Below are 25839 nucleotides of genomic sequence, written 5' to 3' on the forward strand. Positions count from 1 at the left end.
GTTACTCAGGTATGTATAGACTGGTACTGTAGGTTACTCAGGTATGTATAGACTGGTACAGTAGGTTACTCAGGTATGTATAGACTGGTACTCTAGGTTACTCAGGTATGTATAGACTGGTACTCTAGGTTACTCAGGTATGTATAGACTGGTACTCTAGGTTACTCAGGTATGTATAGACTGGTACTGTAGGTTACTCAGGTATGTATAGACTGGTACTCTAGGTTACTCAGGTATGTATAGACTGGTACTCTAGGTTACTCAGGTATGTATAGACTGGTACTCTAGGTTACTCAGGTATGTATAGACTGGTACTCTAGGTTACTCAGGTATGTATAGACTGGTACTGTAGGTTACTCAGGTATGTATAGACTGGTACTGTAGGTTACTCAGGTATGTATAGACTGGTACTGTAGGTTACTCAGGTATGTATAGACTGGTACTCTAGGTTACTCAGGTATGTATAGACTGGTACTCTAGGTTACTCAGGTATGTATAGACTGGTACTGTAGGTTACTCAGGTAAAACAGTTTTAGATTTAAAACCATGTATCACAGAGCCTCTCCTCTTTCTAAAGCTCTAATTTAAATTAACTGTACTGATATAACAATATGAGTATGTGTATATATAAATAGTGTGGAAATGGTATTGTCTCTTGGTGTCTTTCCTATATACACTACCGGTCAAATGTTTTAGAACACCTACTCATTCAAGGGTTTTTCTTTATTTTTCAGTATTTTCTACATTGTAGAATAATAGTGAATGTTAAGTTCATGGTTTAAGTATACCTATATTTCTGTTATTACGGGGCTATCACTCAGTCAAGAGTGCGCCTGCGCGGGAAGTCTTGTTGTTCATGGACTTAGCCTGATGTGCGATGGCTACCTTGTAGTGTGTTGATACGGTATAGTAAACTTTGTTAAACTGGAACCTTGTCGTTGTATCATTTCGAGTTGACAGTGAAGACATCAAACTGTGAAACAACACATGGAATCATGTAGTAACCATTAAAAGTGTTAAACAAATCAAAAGCACCCCCCACACCATAACACCTCGTCCTTCTCCATGCTTTACGGTGGGAAATACACATGTGGAGATCATCCGTTCTCACAAAACATGGCGTAAGGAACCAAAAATCACCAATTTGGACTCCAGACCAAAGGACAGATTTCCACCGGTCTATGTCCATTGCTCGTGTTTTTTGGCCCAAGCAAGTCTCTTCTTCTTATTGGTGTCCTTTAGTAGTGTTTTTTTGTTGTTGCAGCAATTCAACCATGAAGGCCTGATTCACACAGTCTCATCTGAACAGTTGATGTTGAGATGTTTGTTACTTGAACTCTGAAGAATTTATTTGGGCTGCAATTTCTGTGGCTGGTAACTCCTAATGAACTTGTCCTCTGCAGCAGAGGTAACTCTGAGTCTTCCTTTCCTGTGGTGGTTCTCATGAGAGCCAGTTTCATCATAGCGATTGATGGTTTTTGCGAATGAACTTTCAATGTTCTTGACATTTTCTGTATTGACTGACCTTCATGTCTTAAAGTTATGATGGTCTGTCGTTTCTCTTTGCTTATTTGAGCTGTTCTTGCCATAATATGGACTTGGTCTTTTACCAAATAGGGCCATCTTCTGTATACCCCCTTGTCACAAGACAACTGATTTGCTCGAACACACAAGGGTCTGAACCTTTTTTTGAAATGTTCTCCTAAAATGACATACCAAAATCTATATGCATATTCTTGCTACCATTTGAAAATAAACACTTTGGCGTTTGTGGAAATGTGAAAAGAATGTAGGAGAATATAACACATTAGATCTGGTACAAGACAATACAATGGAAAAAAACATGTTTTAATTTTTTTTTTATATCATCTTTGAAATGCAAGAGAAAGGCCGTAATGTATTATTCCAGGTTAGGTGCAATTACAATTTTGTGTTTGTGCAAAGTTTTAGACTGATCCAATGAACCATTGTATTTCTGTTCAAAATGTTGTATCACGTCTGCCAAAAAATGTGCCTAATTGGTTTGATACATTTTCATGTTCAAATTGTGCACTCTCCTCAAACAATAGCATGGTATTCTTTCACTGTAATAGCTACTGTAAATTGAACAGTGCAGTTAGATTAACAAGAAGTTAAGCTTTCTGCCCATATCAGATATGTCTATGTTCTTGTTTCTTACAACCTCAGGCTAATCACATTAGCCTACGTTAGCTCAACCATAACGCGGGGGGAACATAGAGGTTTTTAAGAAGGAAAGAAACATTCCACCAACGAACTTTTAACAAGGCACACCTGTTTATTTAAATGCATTCCAGGTGACTACCTCATGAAGCTGGTTGAGAGAATGCCAAGAGTGTGCAAAGCTGTCGTCAAGGCAAAGTGTGGCTATTTTGAAGAATCTGAAATATATAAAACACATTTTTATTTGTTTAACACTTTTGGTTACTACATGAGTTATTTCATAGTTTTGATGTCTTCACTATTATTCTCGAATGTAGAAAATAGCCAAAATAAATAAAACCCCTTGAATGAGTCGGTGTTCTAAAACTTTTGACCGGTAGTGTATAACTCTTATTTAGTGTGTTTTTTTTGTTGTTTTTTTCATGGAATTTAATATCTTACACTACATGACCAAAAGTATGTGGACACCTGCTCGTCAAACATCTTATGCCAAAATCATGGGCAATAATATGGACAAAACATTTCTGTGCTTCCAACTTTGTGCCAACAGTTTGGGGAAGACCCTTTCCTGTTTCAGCATTACAATGCCCCCGTGCACAAAGCGAGATCATACAGAAATGGTTTGTTGAGATCGGTGTGGAAGAACTTGCCTGGCCTGCACAGAGCCCTGACCTCAACCCCATCGAACACCTCCGTGATGAATTTGTGACGTCGACTGCGAACCAGGTCTAATCGCCCAACATCAGTGCCCGACCTCACTAATGCTCTTGTGGCTGAATGGAAACAAGTCCCCGCACTAATGTTCCAACATCTAGTGGAAAGCCTTCCCTGAAGAGAGGAGGTTGTTATAGCAGCAGAGGGAGGACCAACTCCATATTAATGCCCACAAACCTTTGGACATGTAGTGTATGTTTAATCCTTTATCATGGTTGATGTCTTGATAGATTTGTCCAAAATTCTGTCCTTGCATTTATGGCAGTGTAGGTTGTCGTTATATCCAGGAATTGTGTACAGATCCATGCGACATTGGGCTGTGCATTATCATTAGAGGTCGACCGATTAATCGGAATGGCCGATTTTAATTAGGGCCGATTTCAAGTTTTCATAACAATCTGTAATCGGCATTTTTGGACACCGATCATGGCCGATTACATTGCACTCAACGAGGAGACTGCGTGGCAGGCTGACTACCTGTTATGCGAGTGCAGCAAGGAGCCAAGGTAAGGTGCTAGCGAGCATTAAACGTATCTTATAAAAAAACAATCAATCTTAACAATATTACTAGTTAACTACACATGGTTGATGATATTACTAGTTTATCTAGCTTGTCCTGCGTTGCATATAATCGATGCGGATTCAATTTGTCATTGAATCACAGCCTACTTCGCCGAATGGGTGATTTAACAAGCGCATTCGCGAAAATAGCACTGTCATTGCACCAATGTGTACCTAACCATAAACATCAATGCCTTTCTTAAAATCAATACACAGAAGTATATTTTTTTAAACCTGCATATTTAGTTAAAAGAAATTGAGGTTAGCAGGCAATATTAAACTAGGGAAATTGTCACTTCTCTTGCGTTCATTGCACGCAGAGTCAGGGTATATGCAGCAGTTTGGGCCGCCTGGCTCGTTGCGAACTAATTTGCCAGAATTTTACGTAATTATTACATGGATTGCACAACCTTCAATGTTAACAGCTAAATTTAGACTTATGGATGCCACCCGTTAGATAAAATGTGGAACCGTATTTCACTGAAAGAATAAACGTTTTGTTTCCGAAATGATAGTTTCCAGATTTGACCATATTAATGACCTAAGGCTCGTATTTCTGTGTGTTATTATATTATAATTACGTCTGTGATTTGATAGAGCAGTCTGACTGAGCGGTGGTAGGCAGCATGCTCGTAACCATTAATTCAAACAGCATATTACTGCATTTTCCAGCAGCTCTTCACAATGCTTCAAGCATTGCGCTGTTTATGACTTCAAGCCTATCAACTCCTGAGATTAGGCTGGCAATACTAAAGTACCTATTAGAACATCCAATAGTTAAAGGTATATGAAATACAAATGGTATAGAGAGAAATAGTCCTATAATAACTACAATCTAAAACTTCTTACCTGGGAATATTGAAGACTCGTGTTAAAAGGAACCACCAGCTTTCATATGTTCTGAGCAAGGAACTTAAACGTTAGCTTTTATACATGGCACATATTGCACTTTTACTTTCTTCTCCAACACTTTGTTTTTGCATTATTTAAACCAAATTGAACATGTTTTATAATTTGAGACTAAATAGATTTTATTGATGTATTATATTAAGTAAAAATAAGTGTTCATTGTTCATTCAGTATTGTTGTAATTGTCATTATTACAAATATATATATAAACATTTGGCCGATTTGATTCGGTATCGGCTTTTTTTTGGTCCTCCAATAATCGGTATCGGCGTTAACAAATCAATCGGTCGACCTCTAATCATGCTGAAACATGAGGTGATGGCGGTGGATGAATGGCACCACAATGGGCCTCAGGATCTCATCATGCTGAAACATGAGGTGATGGCGGTGGATGAATGGCACCACAATGGGCCTCAGGATCTCATCATGCTGAAACATGAGGTGATGGCGGTGGATGAATGGCACCACAATGGGCCTCAGGATCTCATCATGCTGAAACATGAGGTGATGGCGGTGGATGAATGGCACCACAATGGGCCTCAGGATCTCATCATGCTGAAACATGAGGTGATGGCGGTAGATGAATGGCACCACAATGGGCCTCAGGATCTCATCATGGTATTTCTGTGCATTCAAATTGCCATTGATAAAATGCGATTGTGTTCATTGTCCATAGCGTATGCATATACCATAACCCCACCGCCACCATGGGGCACTCCGTTCACAACGTTGACGTCAGCAAACCGCTAGCCCACACAATGCCATACACGCTGTCTGCCATTTGCCCAGTACAGTTAAAGCTGGGATTTATCTGTGAAGAGCACACTTCTCCAGCGTGCCAGTGGCCATCGAACGTGGGCATTTCCCCACTGAAGTCAGTTACGACGCTGAACTGCAGTCAGGTCAAGACTGAGACTGTTTCTGACAGTAAATATTCTTTGGTTGTGCAAGCACATGGTTTCTTCAGCTGGCCAGGTGGCTGGTCTCAAGACGGTCCCGCAGGTGAAGAAGCTGGATGAGAAATGAACATTCAATTATCTGGCAACAGCTCTGGTGGACATTCCTGCAGTCTGCATGCCAATTGACTTAAGACATCTGTGGCATTGTGTGACAAAACTGCACATTTTAGAGTGGCCTTTTATTGTCCCCAGCACACGGTGCACCTGTCTAATGACCATGCTGTTTAATCAGCTTCTTGATATGCCACACTTGACAGGTGGATGGATTATCTTGGCAAAGGAGAAATGCTCACTAACAGATGGCAACACATTTGTGCACAAAATTTGAGAGAAAAAAGCTTTGTGTGCATATGGAACATTTCTGGGATCTTTTATTTCAGCTCATGAAACATGTGACCAACACTTTACATGCAGTGGTGTAAAGTACTTAAGTAAAAATACTTGAAAGTACTACTTAAGTAGTTTTTTGGGGTGTCTGTATTTTACTATTTATATATTTTTGCCAACTTTTACTTTTACTTCACTACATTCCTAAGGATAATTATGTACTTTTTTCTACATACATTTTCCCTGAGACCCAAAAGTACTTGTGACATTTTGACAGGAAAATGGTCCAATTCACACACTTATCAAGAGAACATCCCTGGTCATCCCTACTGCCTCTGATCTGGAGGACTCACTAAATACATGCCTCCTTTTGTAAATAATGTCTGAGTGTTGGAGTGTACCCTTGGCTATCCGTCAATAAAGAAATTGAAGATTGTGCCATCTGGTTTGCTTAATGTTTGGAATTATACGTTTACTTTTGATTCTTAAGTATATTTAAAACCAAATACTTGTATGTTACTGGGTGGCTTGAGTCATTTTCTATTAAGGTATCTTTACTTTTACTCTAGTATGACTGAGTACTTTTTCCACCACTGTTTACATGTTATGTTTATATTTGTTCCGTATTACTGAAAGTCACCTTACCTTGATACCTAAATTGATAATGTCATTAATGTGGTTCTTCAATAATTATGCATAATACTTATTGGATACACGTTTGGTGATTCTTTTTCCACATCTGATCCAGGAAGGTATTTTGAACGACAGTCAAGTGATGAACAGCTGTGGTGACAGTACATGCGATGCAATAGCCAACGTGCTGGAAAAGAGGTGTTGACGAGGAATGTCCAGAATATAATATGTTGGTGTCTCATTCGTTACGCCGGTGAAGACCGTTGTGCCTGGACCCATGTTGGATCTAATATCCCAGTTGACCATATGTCGTCTGCTTGATTTACAGTAGAGTCTCATTAGATTTAAGAGAAAGCATCAAGGTAATGAGTTCTTGTTTTTGTGCCTCTGATTGGACACTGAGTCTACTGTGTGCAATTGTGTAGGATAGACTATTGCGCAACTCCCAGCTGATCAAATGGTTACCCGGACTATTTGCATTGTTTTACACTGCTGCTACTCGCTGTTTTATTTTCTATTATCTATGCATAGTCACTCTACCTACATGTACATATTACCTCGACTAGCCTGTACCCCCGCACATTGACTCGGTACTGGTACCCCCTGTATATAGCCTCCACATTGACTCGGGGCCGGTTCCCCCTGTATATAGCCTCCACATTGACTCGGTACCCCCTGTATATAGCCTCCACATTGACTCGGTACCGGTACCCCCTGTATATAGCCTCCACATTGACTCGGTACCGGTACCCCCTGTATATAGCCTCCACATTGACTCGGTACCGGTACCCCCTGTATATAGCCTCCACATTGACTCGGTACCGGTACCCCCTGTATATAGCCTCCACATTGACTCGGTACCCCCTGTATATAGCCTCCACATTGACTCGGTACCCCCTGTATATAGCCTCCACATTGACTCGGTACCCCCTGTATATAGCCTCCACATTGACTCTGTACCGTAACACCCTGTATATAGCCTCCACATTGACTCTGTACCGTAATACCCTGTATATAGCCTCCACATTGACTCTGTACCGTAACACCCTGTATATAGCCTCCACATTGACTCTATACCGTAACACCCTGTATATAGTCTCCACATTGACTCTACCGTAATACCCTGTATATAGCCTCCACATTGACTCTGTACCGTAACACCCTGTATATAGCCTCCACATTGACTCTGTACCGTAAAACCCTGTATATAGCCTCCACATTGACTCTGTACCGTAATACCCTGTATATAGCCTCCACATTGACTCTGTACCGTAACACCCTGTATATAGCCTCCACATTGACTCTATACCGTAACACCCTGTATATAGTCTCCACATTGACTCTGTACCGTAATACCCTGTATATAGCCTCCACATTGACTCTGTACCGTAATACCCTGTATATAGCCTCCACATTGACTCGGTACCGGTACCCCCTGTATATAGCCTCGTTATTGTTATTTTATTGTTGCTTCTTTTTTTTAAACTTTAGTTTACTTAGTAAATATTTTCTTAACTCTCTTTGTCTTAACTGCATTGTTGGTTAAGGGCTTGTAAGTAAGAATTTCACAGTAAGGTCTACCCCGGTTGTATTCAGCATTTCACAGTAAGGTCTACCCCGGTTGTATTCAGCATTTCACAGTAAGGTCTACCCCGGTTGTATTCAGCATTTCACTGTAAGGTCTACACCGGTTGTATTCAGCATTTCACAGTAAGGTCTACCCCGGTTGTATTCAGCATTTCACAGTAAGGTCTACCCCGGTTGTATTCAGCATTTCACAGTAAGGTCTACCCCGGTTGTATTCAGCATTTCACAGTAAGGTCTACCCCGGTTGTATTCAGCATTTCACAGTAAGGTCTACCCCGGTTGTATTCGGATCATGTGACAAATACAATTTGATTTGTTTTTCTGTTAAACCATTTAGTAATGTTTATCCCAATGCCACACATTTATTTATAGAAAGACAAAATTGGGATCATTAACGTTAGCTGTTTTTCCCCCACAAAATTCAAATCACAGTACAGCTATCACAAAACTACCTCTAATAGAGCCCCATCATCATCGGAAAACAAAACATTTAACAAATACCTGCTGTAACAGTAGGAGACATGCATCTTTCAAATTATTTGCCACAGATATAAAGAGCTCCACACATCATCAACTTGGAAAAATGGCAGAGAAAGGCAAGCGACAGCAGGAAAGTCCTGTACGGCAAATGGCAATACTTTGAGAAGTGAAATGCAAACTTTGAGAAGTGTAATTTGAGGTACAGTAATGGTAGTACAGATGCAATGTATTGTGAAATCAGAAAATCTATTTTAATGTTTTTAAAATTCTATAAACTGCCTTAATTTTGCTGGACCCCAGGAAGAGTAGCTGCTGCCTTGGCACCAGCTAATGGGGATCCATAATAAACCCCAGGAAGAGTAGCTGCTGCCTTGGCACCAGCTAATGGGGATCCATAATAAACCCCAGGAAGAGTAGCTGCTGCCACTGTTTTTCCTAGCCACCGTGCTTCTACACCTGCATTACTAGCTGTTTGGGGTTTTAGGCTGGGTTTCTGTACAGCACTTCGAGATATTAGCTGATGTACAAAGGGCTATATAAAATAAAATTGATTGATTGATTGATTGGCACCAGCTAATGGGGATCCATAATAAATACAAATTAAGTGGGATGAACCTGCTGCAGAAGTTTTCCTAAACCTGCTAGGAAAAGTCCATTTTGACTTGACAAAACCCGGGGGACTGAAGTAAGAGTCATTGTCCAACACATAGAACTGAATTGCCCCCTAGCAGTCATAATCAATAGGGCTGGAAAACCGACAAAAAATAATGTTTTAAACGTTAACAAATGTTTTCCATTTGTCACATCCTTAGTTCTATGATGGCAAACGTCAGACTTCTCTTTCACTGTGGTTATTAGAATAGGCTACTGTACTGATATAACACCCTGGAAACAACACTGTTTGCTGTGGTGGAGTTTGGCGGCATTCTGGTTGGTCAGAGTAGAGCAATGTTTTATTTTTTATTTTAACTATTCAAATAGAGAAATTATTTAAAATGCCCATCCCTATGACCCATCATCTGTCCTGTATGTTACCTTGTCTTTGGACACCCAATAACTAATGTGACTTAATATGTCCTGCAGATTCTCCCTCTGATGTTGGGGAAGAGCTTCCCCCTCTGCCTCCCTCTCCGACCTTCGCCCCTGTAGAGGAGAAGGAGAACAAGACCGCCAATAGAGAAGTAGAGAAGGTGGAGAAGACTGGTAACCCTGTAGAGAAGGTGGAGAAGACTGGTAACCCTGTAGAGAAGGTGGAGAAGACTGGTAACCCTGTAGAGAAGGTGGAGAAGACTGGTAATCCTGTAGAGAAGGTGGAGAAGATTGGTAATCCTGTAGAGAAGGTGGAGAAGACTGGTAACCCTGTAGAGAAGGTGGAGAAGACTGGTAACCCTGTAGAGAAGGTGGAGAGAGAACCATCATCAGTTCCAGAGACTGGTGAAGCGGTAAAACACCTCGTACTATTCTGCAATGGAATTAAATGAAATGTCAGAATGCACACTTATGATCTGTTGTTGACACCAGGTGCCCCAAGGAGAAGAGATGCACAAGGAGGGGACCGCAGAGAGCACTTTGCTGGATACTGGTAGGTGATGACTGTTAATAACTGATAGCTAGTGACTGAAATGGCTTGTTACTGTGGCACTATCTCTGGGCATATGTTAATGCCTCACCAGCCCACCTCTGTATGACATCAGCAAGTTATCTGTAGAAATGTCTTGTCTTGAGTGTCGACCCTTTTCCCTGTGTTTTCCTTGGCTGAGGTAGAGAGCCCGTTTAAAAAGCACGCTCCCATCAAGACCTCCAGCCCCATAAAGCGGCAGGAGAGGGATGAGGACAAGGACAGAACAGCCTCTCCATTGCTCTTGATCTGTGATGATGATGATGATGATGATGATGATGGCCACGGCCCTATAAAGCAGCCTATCACTGCCCTGACACCACAGTGCAACGGACAGGCAGCAGACGGGTAAGATGCATCCCAACTCGATACTGATATGGAACGCTTGACAAGGAGTTACCGTAATTGCTGGACTATTAAGCGCACCTGAATATAAGCCGTACCCACTGAATTTTTTTAAAATATGTATTTTGTACATAAATAAACCGCACATGTCTATAAGCCGCAAGTGCCTACCGGTACATTGAAACAAATAAACTTTACACAGCCTTTAAACGAAACACGGCTTGTAACAAAAATAAAAAAAATAGCAGTAAACAGTAGCCTACCAAGAAAGTCAAACTTCATTGCGGTGGCGATTGTTTTGGCTTTCAGTCGGATCTGCACAGTTGAAACACCTCGGCCGTCTGCTCGCTGTGTGTTGCCCCAGTCTTCAAGCTCATTTTCTAGTTCGGGCCATCTGCTTTTCTTCTCTGAAAGCGTTTGTTGTCTTTTTGCACAGTTCCTCACGCTGCTGTTTCCAACGTCTTATCATCGACTCATTAAGGCCAAGCTCCCGTGCAGCAGCTCTATTTCCTTTTCCAACAGCCAGATCGATCGCCTTCAACTTGAAAGCTGCATCATATGCATTTCTCCGTGTCTTTGCCATGATGAGGGTGACAAAATGACTACCGTAATCAAAGTGATGGGAAGTTTGAGCGCGCTCGATTTACGTCACATTATGTGACGAAGCTCAGTTTTTTGGCGGCGTGAATCTTGTGAAAAAAAAAAAAATCATAAATTAGCCGCGTCATTGTATAAACCGCGAGGTTCATAGCGTGGGAAAAAAGTAGCGGCTTATAGTCCAGCAATTACGGTAGTTGTTTTTAGTCTTGTTGTAGACGTGTTATATTGATTCAAATAGGGGGAAAGTTTGATTCCTCTACGCTTCGCTGATGTTCCTTCTATACCCCCCTGGTGTTCCCTCTTCTTCTATACCCCCCTGGTGTTCCCTCTTCTTCTATTACCCCCCTGGTGTTCCCTCTTCTTCTATACACCCCCGGTGTTCCCTCTTCTTCTATACCCCCCCGGTGTTCCCTCTTCATCTATACCCCCCCGGTGTTCCCTCTTCTTCTATACCCCCCCGGTGTTCCCTCTTCTTCTATACCCCCCCGGTGTTCCCTCTTCATCTATACCTCCCTGATGTTTTTCCTCTTCTCCAGGGGATATGATGCAGTGCTGGACTCTCCTCCCTGTCGGTTTTCTGTCAGCAAACAAAAGACGCCAGTTCACAGTATGCCGAAGAAGGAAGAGACACCTTGGTCAGTCTACTGGACTGGTTCAGTATGGAGGCTCTGTAGACTGATCTTAATCCCATATCCTGGCTTTGTTGGGCCATTTTGTCTCTACCTATTATAGTTCATAATAATCAGATCAGTGCTAACACTGGGTATGGCTGGGTTAGGGTATGGCTGGGTTAGGGTATGGCTGGGTTAGGGTATGGCTGGGTTAGGGTATGGCTGGGTTAGGGTATGGCTGGGTTAGGGTTAGGCTGGGTTGGGGTATGGCTGGGTTGGGGTATGGCTGGGTTGGGGTATGGCTGGGTTGGGGTATGGCTGGGTTAGGGTTTGGCTGGGTTAGGGTATGGCTGGGTTAGGGTATGGCTGGGTTGGGGTATGGCTGGGTTGGGGTATGGCTGGGTTGGGGTATGGCTGGGTTGGGGTACGGCTGGGTTGGGGTACGGCTGGGTTTGGCTGGTTTAGGGTATGGCTGGGTTACGGTATGGCTGGGTTAGGGTATGGCTGGGTTAGGGTACGGCTGGGTTAGGGTACGGCTGGGTTAGGCTGGGTTAGGGTATGGCTGGGTTAGGGTACGGCTGGGTTAGGGTGCGGCTGGGTTAGGGTGCGGCTGGGTTAGGGTGGGTTAGGGTACGGCTGGGTTAGGGTACGGCTGGGTTAGGGTACGGCTGGGTTAGGGTACGGGTGGGTTGGGGTATGGCTGGGTTGGGGTATGGCTGGGTTGGGGTATGGCTGGGTTGGGGTATGGCTGGGTTAGGGTTTGGCTGGGTTAGGGTATGGCTGGGTTAGGGTATGGCTGGGTTGGGGTATGGCTGGGTTGGGGTATGGCTGGGTTGGGGTATGGCTGGGTTGGGGTATGGCTGGGTTGGGGTATGGCTGGGTTGGGGTATGGCTGGGTTGGGGTATGGCTGGGTTGGGGTACGGCTGGGTTTGGCTGGTTTACGGTATGGCTGGTTTACGGTATGGCTGGTTTACGGTACGGCTGGGTTAGGGTACGGCTGGGTTAGGGTACAACTGGGTTAGGGTGCGGCTGGGTTAGGGTACGGCTGGGTTAGGGTGCGGCTGGGTTAGGGTGCGGCTGGGTTAGGGTGGGTTAGGGTACGGCTGGGTTAGGGTACGGCTGGGTTAGGGTACGGCTGGGTTAGGGTACGGGTGGGTTAGGGTACGGCTGGGTTAGGGTGGGTTAGGGTATGGCTGGGTTAGGGTGGGTTAGGGTATGGCTGGGTTAGGGTACGGCTGGGTTAGGGTGGGTTAGGGTATGGCTGGGTTAGGGTACGGCTGGGTTAGGGTGGGTTAGGGTATGGCTGGGTTAGGGTACGGCTGGGCTAGGCTGGGTTAGGGTACGGCTGGGTTAGGTTACGGCTGGGTTAGGGTACGGCTGGGTTAGGTTACGGCTGGGTTAGGGTACGGCTGGGTTAGGGTACGGCTGGGTTAGGGTACGGCTGGGTTGGGGTACGGCTGGGTTGGGGTACGGCTGGGTTGGGGTACGGCTGGGTTAGGGTGGGTTGATGGTTTAGAGCAGACCTTTGTGTTTTATCTGTTTAGTCCAAGGAAGGTGTTCTAGAATCTGTCTTATTCTGTTCTAGTTGTGTGAACATTTAAATGTTAAACATCGAAATGAAATTGGGATGGTGAATGTAAATGTTTATAAAACTACTACTAACAGGTCCTGATCATCATAAAGGGGAAATAAACAGATGAACACACCCAACGCAACAATGTTGTTATGTTAGGAGGAGATATATCTTTACAATTATATGCCACAGATATATACAGCGCTCCGCATGTCATCTTCGTTACGTTGGGAAAATGGCAGAGAAAGGCAAGCGACAGCAGGAAAGTCCTGTACGGCAAATGGCAATACTTTGAGAAGTGTAATTGAGGTACAGTAATCATAGTACAGATGCAATGCTGAGCCATCTGAAAGGGAGGCACCGTGAGACACAAACCGTTGCTGGCGGCAGGCCCCCAACAACAGACATTAGACCGCTTCACACTAAACACGTGTGATATGGGAGTGAGAAGCACAGCGCTGATATGCAGCCATTGTCAATGGTAGAGGACGTTGTCTTCAATACCCTCATGGCATATCAACAACCAGACTACAAGATGCCATGATGGCCTTAGTGGAGAAATTGGACAATAATTACTCTGCAAGTTCAAAGTGCAAGCTCTCAAACAATTTTTCTCATGAATCATTGCTAGGTAGTGTGTTTTTGTCTCATAATATGAAATGACAGGAGACTACCAGTAGCCTACTGTATCTAGGACTGTGGTAGATTGAACTTCATTGTACCCTAGTGGTCATACACAGTAGGACCATATTCTGCATTATGAATTCATGTGGAATTGTATCACTTTTTCTTATTTTTTTAACAAACTGGACAAAATGGCAGTTTAAATGTTAAGATAATTTTCAATTTGTCACATCCCTATTGTGTTCATTTTCCAGGAAGTTGACTCTGTCCTTGTGCAGCGTAGAGACAGAGCCAGAAGAGCCTCCCCAAACAAGCCCGTATCCAGCAGTAGAACTCAAAGAACAACCAGCACCAGGGAAGAAGAGTCTGGCCCAACCTTCAGAGAAGAAGAGTCTGGCCCAACCACCAGAGAAGAAGAGTCTGGCCCAACCACCAGAGAAGAAGAGTCTGGCCCAACCACCAGAGAAGAAGAGTCTGGCCCAACCACCAGAGAAGAAGAGTCTGGCCCAACCACCAGAGAAGAAGAGTCTGGCCCAACCACCAGAGAAGAAGAGTCTGGCCCAACCACCAGAGAAGAAGAGTCTGGCCCAACCACCAGAGAAGAAGAGTCTGGCCCAACCACCAGAGAAGAAGAGTCTGGCCCAACCTTCAGAGAAGAAGAGTCTGGCCCAACCACCAGAGAAGAAGAGTCTGGCCCAACCACCAGAGAAGAAGAGTCTGGCCCAACCACCAGAGAAGAAGAGTCTGGCCCAACCACCAGAGAAGAAGAGTCTGGCCCAACCACCAGAGAAGAAGAGTCTGGCCCAACCACCAGAGAAGAAGAGTCTGGCCCAACCACCAGAGAAGAAGCGTCTGGCCCAGCCACCAGAGAAGAAGCGTCTGGCCCAACCACCAGAGAAGAAGGGCCTGGCCCAGCCACCAGAGAAGAAGAGTCTGGCCCAGCCACCAGAGGAGGAGGCAACACAGGAAAGGAAAGCCACATCCTCCTTCCTCCAGAAGCTGAGAGAGGCTGGTCAGTCCAATCCTGCTTGGTGAGTCCACATCTATTGTCTTCATTTAACTGGATGAATGGTTAGAACTGCCCTGTGTACAATATCCACAGAAGTGGCCCTCCCTGTTTCTAAACCCAAAGGCAACATCACGAGACTTCTGGGAACGCTTGCGAAGCATACCAGGCTGGAGTTTGGGATTTGAGAAGTCAATGAGAGAAATGTTTTCCTTCGTTGTTAATTGTCTCTGAAAAACAAAGGCACAACCTAGATTTGAGCCAATGTCTTCAGTAGTTGAACATGTTATCAATATGTCGTGTCTTTGGCATCATTAAAGTGAAGACTGTTTATCAAATCAATTCTTTGTAATTATTATTACGTGATTAATCTAATCATGTAAATGTAATTAACTAGGAAGTTGGGGCACCAAGGAAAATCTTCAGATTACAAAGTTGTAATTTTCCTAATATAACTCTTCAGATATTTTAATATCTGATCAATTAGTCTTCTAATTAATGAATTATTCTTTACCTCACGTTAGTCTCATTCCAAACGTCATAAATTGTTTCTGCACGAACCCAGTCTTAATCAATCGTCATAATTTATTTACTAACTAAATAATCACAGAAATGCATAAACAAACAAACAGTAGCTATGGTTACAAGGAAATGATAGGGGAGGTTCCCTAGTGGGCTAAGCCGATATGAAGGCTTGGTGGACAAAGGGAAGTGGGTGTGGACTGAAAAAGGCGGGAAAGACATAAGGAGTCACTACACAGTTGATAATTATATTAATTGAAATGATAATGCTTTGCACATGAACGCTCACTCATTTGGGAATAATTGCAATCAATACTGTATATATATTTTCGCCCAGTGTGTCATCGTGATCGCTGTTGGAATCGTCAGTCCTTCTGTTGGAGATTTCATCCGAGTGTCTCTCTCTGCTTTCGTGGTTAGAATGGATACTTCAGAGTACCATTCAGAAATGTTCTCATAGAATAGATGTTTCGGTGGTTGTCGGTTTTCGCATCCCAGGTTGACATAATTTCTAGCTGCAGACTAGTAATTAGTATCTAAGATTTGCTCTTACTCTGTCGGGATCGATAGTCTCAGAGTTGAACCATTTCCAGCCGTGTAGCCAATGCTCCACGTGGTGTGGTTAGGAATTCAACAGCCATTACAACCTTTGCTTATACTGAGGTTTTTGTGGTCTTATCCCAACCTGTGCCCCCTCAGTGTCCATCGAGGTACGCGTGGTCTGAAGAGGATTTCCTCAGGAGGGGTTTTTATTCGTAACAGTAGAAAAGGGCTGTTCCATGACGCCATACAATTATTTCACATTAAAGGTTTAACATCATATTACATAATTTCACAAATAGTTTCATCTTTACTCATTCATTTTATACAAGAATTAGATGCAAACCCCATAATTGAGAAATGTACATATTCAGAGATATAGCCATGTGTGTTTCCTGTCCTCTGAGGTCACCAAATGAAACACACTCATCATACCTGTCCCTTAAGTGTCTATGGGCCATTCCCACCTTCTCACAAGTTCAGCCCTAGGAAAGGGTTACAGGTTAGGGTTAGAGGCTAGGGTTAATGCTGTGTTTCTGTTCAGCCCTAGGAAAGGGTTACAGGTTAGGGTTAGAGGCTAGGGCTAATGCTGTGTTTCTGTTCAGCCCTAGGAAGAGGTTACAGGTTAGGGTTAGAGGCTAGGGCTAATGCTGTGTTTCTGTTCAGCCCTAGGAAAGGGTTACAGGTTAGGGTTAGAGGCTAGGGCTAATGCTGTGTTTCTGTTCAGCCCTAGGAAAGGGTTACAGGTTAGGGTTAGAGGCTAGGGCTAATGCTGTGTTTCTGTTCAGCCCTAGGAAGAGGTTACAGGTTAGGGTTAGAGGCTAGGGCTAATGCTGTGTTTCTGTTCAGCCCTAGGAAAGGGTTACAGGTTAGGGTTAGAGGCTAGGGCTAATGCTGTGTTTCTGTTCAGCCCTAGGAAAGGGTTACAGGTTAGGGTTAGAGGCTAGGGCTAATGCTGTGTTTCTGTTCAGCCCTAGGAAAGGGTTACAGGTTAGGGTTAGAGGCTAGGGCTAATGCTGTGTTTCTGTTCAGCCCTAGGAAGAGGTTACAGGTTAGGGTTAGAGGCTAGGGCTAATGCTGTGTTTCTGTTCAGCCCTAGGAAAGGGTTACAGGTTAGGGTTAGAGGCTAGGGCTAATGCTGTGTTTCTGTTCAGCCCTAGGAAAGGGTTACAGGTTAGGGTTAGAGGCTAGGGCTAATGCTGTGTTTCTGTTCAGCCCTAGGAAAGGGTTACAGGTTAGGGTTAGAGGCTAGGGCTAATGCTGTGTTTCTGTTCAGCCCTAGGAAGGGTTACAGGTTAGGGTTAGAGGCTAGGGCTAATGCTGTGTTTCTGTTCAGCCCTAGGAAAGGGTTACAGGTTAGGGTTAGAGGCTAGGGCTAATGCTGTGTTTCTGTTCAGCCCTAGGAAAGGGTTACAGGTTAGGGTTAGAGGCTAGGGCTAATGCTGTGTTTCTGTTCAGCCCTAGGAAAGGGTTACAGGTTAGGGTTAGAGGCTAGGGCTAATGCTGTGTTTCTGTTCAGCCCTAGGAAGAGGTTACAGGTTAGGGTTAGAGGCTAGGGCTAATGCTGTGTTTCTGTTCAGCCCTAGGAAAGGGTTACAGGTTAGGGTTAGAGGCTAGGGCTAATGCTGTGTTTCTGTTCAGCCCTAGGAAAGGGTTACAGGTTAGGGTTAGAGGCTAGGGCTAATGCTGTGTTTCTGTTCAGCCCTAGGAAAGGGTTACAGGTTAGGGTTAGAGGCTAGGGCTAATGCTGTGTTTCTGTTCAGCCCTAGGAAAGGGTTACAGGTTAGGGTTAGAGGCTAGGGCTAATGCTGTGTTTCTGTTCAGCCCTAGGAAAGGGTTACAGGTTAGGGTTAGAGGCTAGGGCTAATGCTGTGTTTCTGTTCAGCCCTAGGGAAGGGTTACAGGTTAGGGTTAGAGGCTAGGGCTAATGCTGTGTTTCTGTTCAGCCCTAGGAAAGGGTTACAGGTTAGGGTTAGAGGCTAGGGCTAATGCTGTGTTTCTGTTCAGCCCTAGGAAAGGGTTACAGGTTAGGGTTAGAGGCTAGGGCTAATGCTGTGTTTCTGTTCAGCCCTAGGAAAGGGTTACAGGTTAGGGTTAGAGGCTAGGGCTAATGCTGTGTTTCTGTTCAGCCCTAGGAAAGGGTTACAGGTTAGGGTTAGAGGCTAGGGCTAATGCTGTGTTTCTGTTCAGCCCTAGGAAAGGGTTACAGGTTAGGGTTAGAGGCTAGGGCTAATGCTGTGTTTCTGTTCAGCCCTAGGAAGAGGTTACAGGTTAGGGTTAGAGGCTAGGGCTAATGCTGTGTTTCTGTTCAGCCCTAGGAAAGGGTTACAGGTTAGGGTTAGAGGCTAGGGCTAATGCTGTGTTTCTGTTCAGCCCTAGGAAGAGGTTACAGGTTAGGGTTAGAGGCTAGGGCTAATGCTGTGTTTCTGTTCAGCCCTAGGAAAGGGTTACAGGTTAGGGTTAGAGGCTAGGGCTAATGCTGTGTTTCTGTTCAGCCCTAGGAAAGGGTTACAGGTTAGGGTTAGAGGCTAGGGCTAATGCTGTGTTTCTGTTCAGCCCTAGGAAAGGGTTACAGGTTAGGGTTAGAGGCTAGGGCTAATGCTGTGTTTCTGTTCAGCCCTAGGAAGAGGTTACAGGTTAGGGTTAGAGGCTAGGGCTAATGCTGTGTTTCTGTTCAGCCCTAGGAAAGGGTTACAGGTTAGGGTTAGAGGCTAGGGCTAATGCTGTGTTTCTGTTCAGCCCTAGGAAAGGGTTACAGGTTAGGGTTAGAGGCTAGGGCTAATGCTGTGTTTCTGTTCAGCCCTAGGAAGAGGTTACAGGTTAGGGTTAGAGGCTAGGGCTAATGCTGTGTTTCTGTTCAGCCCTAGGAAAGGGTTACAGGTTAGGGTTAGAGGCTAGGGCTAATGCTGTGTTTCTGTTCAGCCCTAGGAAAGGGTTACAGGTTAGGGTTAGAGGCTAGGGCTAATGCTGTGTTTCTGTTCAGCCCTAGGAAAGGGTTACAGGTTAGGGTTAGAGGCTAGGGCTAATGCTGTGTTTCTGTTCAGCCCTAGGAAAGGGTTACAGGTTAGGGTTAGAGGCTAGGGCTAATGCTGTGTTTCTGTTCAGCCCTAGGAAGAGGTTACAGGTTAGGGTTAGAGGCTAGGGCTAATGCTGTGTTTCTGTTCAGCCCTAGGAAGAGGTTACAGGTTAGGGTTAGAGGCTAGGGCTAATGCTGTGTTTCTGTTCAGCCCTAGGAAGAGGTTACAGGTTAGGGTTAGAGGCTAGGGCTAATGCTGTGTTTCTGTTCAGCCCTAGGAAAGGGTTACAGGTTAGGGTTAGAGGCTAGGGCTAATGCTGTGTTTCTGTTCAGCCCTAGGAAAGGGTTACAGGTTAGGGTTAGAGGCTAGGGCTAATGCTGTGTTTCTGTTCAGCCCTAGGAAAGGGTTACAGGTTAGGGTTAGAGGCTAGGGCTAATGCTGTGTTTCTGTTCAGCCCTAGGAAGAGGTTACAGGTTAGGGTTAGAGGCTAGGGCTAATGCTGTGTTTCTGTTCAGCCCTAGGAAAGGGTTACAGGTTAGGGTTAGAGGCTAGGGCTAATGCTGTGTTTCTGTTCAGCCCTAGGAAAGGGTTACAGGTTAGGGTTAGAGGCTAGGGCTAATGCTGTGTTTCTGTTCAGCCCTAGGAAAGGGTTACAGGTTAGGGTTAGAGGCTAGGGCTAATGCTGTGTTTCTGTTCAGCCCTAGGAAAGGGTTACAGGTTAGGGTTAGAGGCTAGGGCTAATGCTGTGTTTCTGTTCAGCCCTAGGAAGGGGTTACAGGTTAGGGTTAGAGGCTAGGGCTAATGCTGTGTTTCTGTTCAGCCCTAGGAAGAGGTTACAGGTTAGGGTTAGAGGCTAGGGCTAATGCTGTGTTTCTGTTCAGCCCTAGGAAAGGGTTACAGGTTAGGGTTAGAGGCTAGGGCTAATGCTGTGTTTCTGTTCAGCCCTAGGAAAGGTTTACAGGTTAGGGTTAGAGGCTAGGGCTAATGCTGTGTTTCTGTTCAGCCCTAGGAAAGGGTTACAGGTTAGGGTTAGAGGCTAGGGCTAATGCTGTGTTTCTGTTCAGCCCTAGGAAGAGGTTACAGGTTAGGGTTAGAGGCTAGGGCTAATGCTGTGTTTCTGTTCAGCCCTAGGAAAGGGTTACAGGTTAGGGTTAGAGGCTAGGGCTAATGCTGTGTTTCTGTTCAGCCCAAGGAAGGGGTTACAGGTTAGGGTTAGAGGCTAGGGCTAATGCTGTGTTTCTGTTCAGCCCTAGGAAAGGGTTACAGGTTAGGGTTAGAGGCTAGGGCTAATGCTGTGTTTCTGTTCAGCCCTAGGAAAGCCCTGGCGTCTCCAGTGAGAGAAGCTCCTCTCACCGATCTGGAGGATGACTTCCTGATCCTGGAGGACGATGGTCCTTCCTGGTTCTCCCTTCGCTGGAAGACTGACCCCAACAGGGCCACACCTCGACCGCAGCAGAAGGACCAATCACACAGCAGTAACGACGCCTCAGCTGACACACTCACCAAGGCCAGCCAATCAGAGAAGGATACAGCCAAGCTGAGATCAGAAGGGACAGCTGACGTGAAAACTAAAGAGAAGAATGCTACTGGAGGCTCCTCCCTCATACCTGTCCTCACCAAGTCTACAGCCAGGAAGAAGAGGGACTCTAGTCCCCAGGGTGATGGGCCTGTCGAGGCAGACCACATAGAACAAGACCAGAAGAAGAAAGTCAACAACCCGTTATCTGAACCAACGACAGCAGGTGAGCTGGAACCAGGAGGAGGGGCCAAGCCTAAACCCAGCCAATCAAAAGCCCGCACCAAAACAGAAAAGAAAGTTCCCAGAATCTCTAAATTCCAAGGTTACAAGGTGAACCCCAAGACGAGCCGAGGACGAGGCCGGCAGTCTGGGAAGACGAGGAGACTGTCAGCTGGAGCTGGGCAGGAGCCCGTCGTCATGGAGGAGGAGTGTGAAGCTGCTGCAGACCAGGATGTTTCACCAGGTAAGATCCCCTGACAGCTGACATCACAATGGTTTCTTTGACTACAATGTTCATCACAAGTGCAAGTTGTATCATGCCGTTTGTAGGTATAAAAATACAGTTGAAGTCGGAAGTTTACATACACTTAGGTTGGAGACATTAAAACTCGTTTTTCAACCACTCCACAAATTTCTTGTTAACAAGCTATGGTTTTGGCAAGTCAGTTAAGACATCTACTTTGTGCATGACACAAGTCATTTTTCCAACAATTGTTTACAGACAGATTATTTCACTTATAATTCACTGTATCACAATTCCAGTGGGTCAGAAGTTTACATACGCTAAGTTGACTGTGCCTTTTAAACAGCTTGGAAAATTCCAGAAAATGATGTCATGGCTTTAGAAGCTTCTGATAGGCTATTTGACATCATTTGAGTCAATTGGAGGTGTATTTGTTGATGTATTTCATGGCCAGACTACGGTTTGCAACTGCACATGGGGACAAAGATTGTACTTTTTGAAGAAATGTCCTCTGGTCTGATGAAACAAATATAGAACTGTTTGGCCATAATGACCATCGTTATGTTTGGTGGAAAAAGGGGGAAGCTTGCAAGCCGAAGAACACAATCCCAACCGTGAAGCACGGGGGTGGCAGCATCATGTTGTTGGGGTGCTTTGCTGCAGGAGGGACTGGTGCACTTCACAAAATAGATGGCATCATGAGGGAGGAAAATGATGTGGATATATTGAAGCAACATCTCAAGACATCAGTCAGGAAGTTAAATCTTTGTCCATTTGGAAGACCCATTTCCGACCATGACCCCAAGCATACTTCCAAAGTTGTTGCAAAATGGCTTAAGGACAACAAAGTCAAGGTATTGGAGTGACCATCACAAAGCCCTGACCTCAATCCTATAGACAATTCTGGGGGGGAAAATGAAAAAGCGTGTGTGAGCAAGGAGGCCTACAAACCTGACTCAGTTAAACCAGCTCTGTCAGGAGGAATGGGCCAAAATTCACCCAACTTGTGGAAGGCTACCCAAAACATTTGACCCAAGTTAATCAATGTAAAGGCAATGCTACCAAATACTAATTGATTGTATGTAAACTTCTGACCCACTGGGAATGTGATGAAATAAATAAATGCTGAAATAAATCATTCTCTACTATCATTTTGATATTTCACATTCTTAAAATAAAGTGTTGATCCTAACTGGCCTAAAACAGGGAATTTTTACTAGGATTAAATGTCAGGAATTGGGAAAAACCGAGTTCGAATTTTTTGGGCTAAACTTCCGACTTTGACTGTATGTTTTGCTCTCAACAATTAAAACAACAAAATAAAACCATTCACAAAAAAAGCTATGGAAAAATGTAGTGGACATAAAAATCTAGGCTAGATGTAATGTTGTCTTTCTCCACAGTTCTACAGTTGGCACCGTCAGGACAGAGACGAGTCAAGGTTCCAGCCAATCGTAAAGCCAAGGAGGTTGGCCCCTCCCCTACAGGTGAGGCTGACTTCTCCCAGGCCGGCCAGCTAACCCAGTTAGCAGGGAAGAGGAAGAGGATCAAGCCTGGTCCTTGGTGGCTCACCAGCCCTGTCAACACACAGGTCACAGAGACAGACGACACACACACAGCCAACAAGTCCAAACACAATAATAAGAAAACTAAACCAGCAAGATATTCCTCTGTGGAGTCAGGGCAAGAGGAGGGGACATCCAGACCCTTGTTTAATCAGAACGCAAAGAAGAAACCCTCGTCCAATCAGACCACAGAGAATAAACCCTGGTCCAATCAGACTGCAGAGCATAAAGCAGAGAAGCCCAAGAGGGTCAGACCTAAGAAGCAGAAGACGACCAGTAGAGAGGAGCCAGCGAGGCCTGAAGGTCAGAGAGAAGAGGAGGAGGATGAGGCCTCTACGGCAGAGCAGCAGGAGGAGCAACAGGAGATGGGGGGGCTGAGTCCCATGCCCAGCCCTCTCAGACAGCATACACTCACCCCAAGTAAGGCTTCATACTAACACCATTCATTTCCTTCAAGTGGATATAGCTCACTCATAAATCAAACTTACCGTAATTGCTGGACTATTAAGCGCACCTGAATATAAGCCGTACCCACTGAATTTTTTACAAATATGTATTTTGTACATAAATAAACCGCACATGTCTATAAGCCGCAGGTGCCTACCGGTACATTGAAACAAATAAACTTTACACAGCCTTTAAACGAAACACGGCTTGTAACAAAAATAAATAGGCTTTTAAACGAAACACGGCTTGTAACAAAAATAAATAGGCTTTAACAAAACACGGCTTGTAACAAAAATAAAAAATAAATAGCAGTAAACAGTAGCCTACCAAGAACATTGCGGTGGTGATTGTTTTGGCTTTCAGTCGGATCTGCACAGTTCCAACGTCTTATCATCGACTCATTAAGGCCAAGCTCCCGTGCAGCAGCTCTATTTCCTTTTCCAACAGCCAGATCGATCGCCTTCAACTTGAAAGCTGCATCATATGCATTTCTCCGTGTCTTTGCCATGATGAGGGTGACAAAATGACTACCGTAATCAAAGTGATGGGAAGTTTGAGCGCGCTCGATTTACGTCACATTATGTGACGAAGCTCAGTTTTTTGGCGGCATGAATCTTGTGAAAAAAAAAAAAAAACATAAATTAGCCGCGTCATTGTATAAACCGCGAGGTTCATAGCGTGGGAAAAAAGTAGCGGTTTATAGTCCAGCAATTACGGTAGTCAACTAAAAAATATGTACTCTGTCATCTCAAATAGCTGTTATTTAAATATGTGGTGATTTTGTGTTCTGCTTGTGTCTCTTCTCAGGTGAAAAGGTGTTTGACTGGATCTATACCCGCACTCCCAAGTGTAAACCCCAGAGTGACATTACCCCCCACTCTGCTACCATTATCCCCAGCAGGAGTGATGCCTTCCCCTCTACCGTTACCCCCAGCAGGAGTGATGCCTTCCCCTCTACCGTTACCGCCAGCAGGCAGTGGCATCAGGCCAGGGAGGCTCCAGAGAAACGCAGCATGAGGAGGAAAGCTCCAGGGAACTGGTGGGTCACCAACAACCCCCCAGAGAACGCTGACAGCACCTCTTCAGTCCCTCAACAACCTCAGCCTTACCCCAAGAAACCTTCACCCCCTCAACCGCAGCCTAACCCAAAAACACGCAAGGTGGAGAGAAGTAAGTTCCTGGGACCCCCTCAGAATGGCAACACAGCCTCCTCAACTCGACTTGGAGGAGTTCATACCCCACTGAAGAGGAAGGACCTCTCCACTCCCAAGACGGTCAAGCGCTCTCTGGCCACCTTTGGTGCCATCTTCTCCTCGGGCAGAGGAGCGCTTCCGGTGGCCACGGTCAGAAGCAGCACGTGTCAGACTTCGGGGAGGAAAACGCTATTTCCTAGATCGCCTGAGGAGCAGTCAGCCCAGAGCCCCAGCATCGGCTCTGGTCCAGCTAATGACCCCTCCCAGGACCCAGCCAGTGACAGGAGCTCCAGCCCTGTGGATCTGAGTGCCAGTACTGTCTGCATAGAGCCTGTTGGACAGCTGGGGAAAAAGAAGACCATACGCCGAGACTTCTCCCAAAGCAACAACCGACTCTCAGACAACACGTAAGTACACCCCAAATACTGTTACTTCTGACTGCTGCTTCTCAACACGTTGCTTCTCAGCACGTTACTTCTGCCTGTTGCTTCTCAGCACTGTTAGTTCTAACTGTTGCTTCTGAACACGTTACTTCTGACTGTTGCTTCTCAACACGTTACTTCTGATTGTTGCTTCTCAACACGTTACTTCTGATTGTTGCTTCTCAACACGTTGCTTCTGACTGTTGCTTCTCAGCACGTTGCTTCTGACTGTTGCTTCTGACTGTTGCTTCTCAACACGTTACTTCTGACTGCTGCTTCTCAGCACATTACTTCTGACTGTTGCTTCTCAACACGTAATACTTCTGACTGTTGCTTCTCAACACGTAATACTTCTGACTGTTGCTTCTCAACACGTAATACTTCTGACTGTTGCTTCTCAACACGTAATACTTCTGACTGTTGCTTCTCAGCACTGTTAGTTCTAACTGTTACTTCTCTTCTAAACACTAACATCTGACGGTTGCTTCTGAATACCGTTATGTCTGACTGTCTTTTCACACCGTTATGTCTGACTTGCTTCTCAACACCTTTCCTTCTGACTGTTCCTTCTAAACACTGTTGCTTCTGTTGCTTCTCTTCTAAACAATGTTGCTTCTAAACACCATTGTCTGACTGTTGCTTTTCATCTAAACACCTTTACTTTTGACTGTTTCTCTTCTCAATACTTGTATGTCTGACTGTTGTTTCTAAACACCGTTTAAAAAAAAATATTTAAATTGTATTTGACCTTTTATTTAACTAGGCAAGTTTTCAATGACGGCCAAGGAACCGTGGGTTAACTGCCTTGTTCAGGGGCAGAACGGCAGATTATTACCTTGTCAGCTCTGGGATTCGATCTTGCAACCTTTCGGTTACAAGTCCAACGCTCTAACCACTAGTCTACCTGCCGCCCCAGGACATCGCTTTGTGCACGGGGGCGTTGTCATGCTGAAACAGGAAAGGGCCTTCTCCAAACTGTTGCCACAAAGTTGGAAGCACAGAATCGTCTAGAATGTCATTGTATGCTGTAGCGTTAAGATTTCCCTTCACTGGAACTAAGGGGCCCAAACCATGAAAAACAGCCCCAGACCATTATTCCTCCCCCACCAAACTTTACAGTTGGCACTGTGCATTGGGACAGGTAGCGTTCTTCTGGCATCCGCCAAACCCAGATTCGTCCGTCGGACTGCCAGATGGTGAAGCGTGATTCATCACTCCAGAGAGCACGTTTCCGCTGCTCCAGAGTCCAATTTTATACACTTGTCAGCAACGGGTGTGGCTGAAATAGCCAATTCCACTAATTTGAAGGGGTTTCCACATACTGCTGTGTATGTATATATATATATATATATATATATAATATATATATATATGTATATGACTGTTGCTTCTCTTCTAAGCAACGTTATGAGTGACTGTTGC

The 25839-nt window shown here is 44.8% G+C and overlaps 1 protein-coding gene across 1 annotated transcript in view; it reads left to right on the top strand.

Annotated features, from left to right (window-relative positions):
* The window catches only part of si:ch211-161h7.4 (serine/arginine repetitive matrix protein 1), a 43833-nt gene extending 19427 nt beyond the window's left edge, over nucleotides 1-24406 (top strand). Inside the window, exons 4-11 of the mRNA XM_038996847.1 lie at nucleotides 9435-9793; nucleotides 9873-9933; nucleotides 10116-10317; nucleotides 11451-11549; nucleotides 13978-14754; nucleotides 20117-20790; nucleotides 22194-22775; nucleotides 23610-24406. Coding sequence (XP_038852775.1) covers nucleotides 9435-9793; nucleotides 9873-9933; nucleotides 10116-10317; nucleotides 11451-11549; nucleotides 13978-14754; nucleotides 20117-20790; nucleotides 22194-22775; nucleotides 23610-24406 — 3551 coding nt within the window. The remainder of the gene's footprint in view (nucleotides 1-9434; nucleotides 9794-9872; nucleotides 9934-10115; nucleotides 10318-11450; nucleotides 11550-13977; nucleotides 14755-20116; nucleotides 20791-22193; nucleotides 22776-23609) is intronic.
* The last annotated feature ends 1433 nt before the right edge of the window (nucleotides 24407-25839 follow it).

Source organism: Salvelinus namaycush, chromosome 7 (genome assembly GCF_016432855.1).
Source record: "Salvelinus namaycush isolate Seneca chromosome 7, SaNama_1.0, whole genome shotgun sequence".
NCBI lineage: Eukaryota > Metazoa > Chordata > Actinopteri > Salmoniformes > Salmonidae > Salvelinus > Salvelinus namaycush.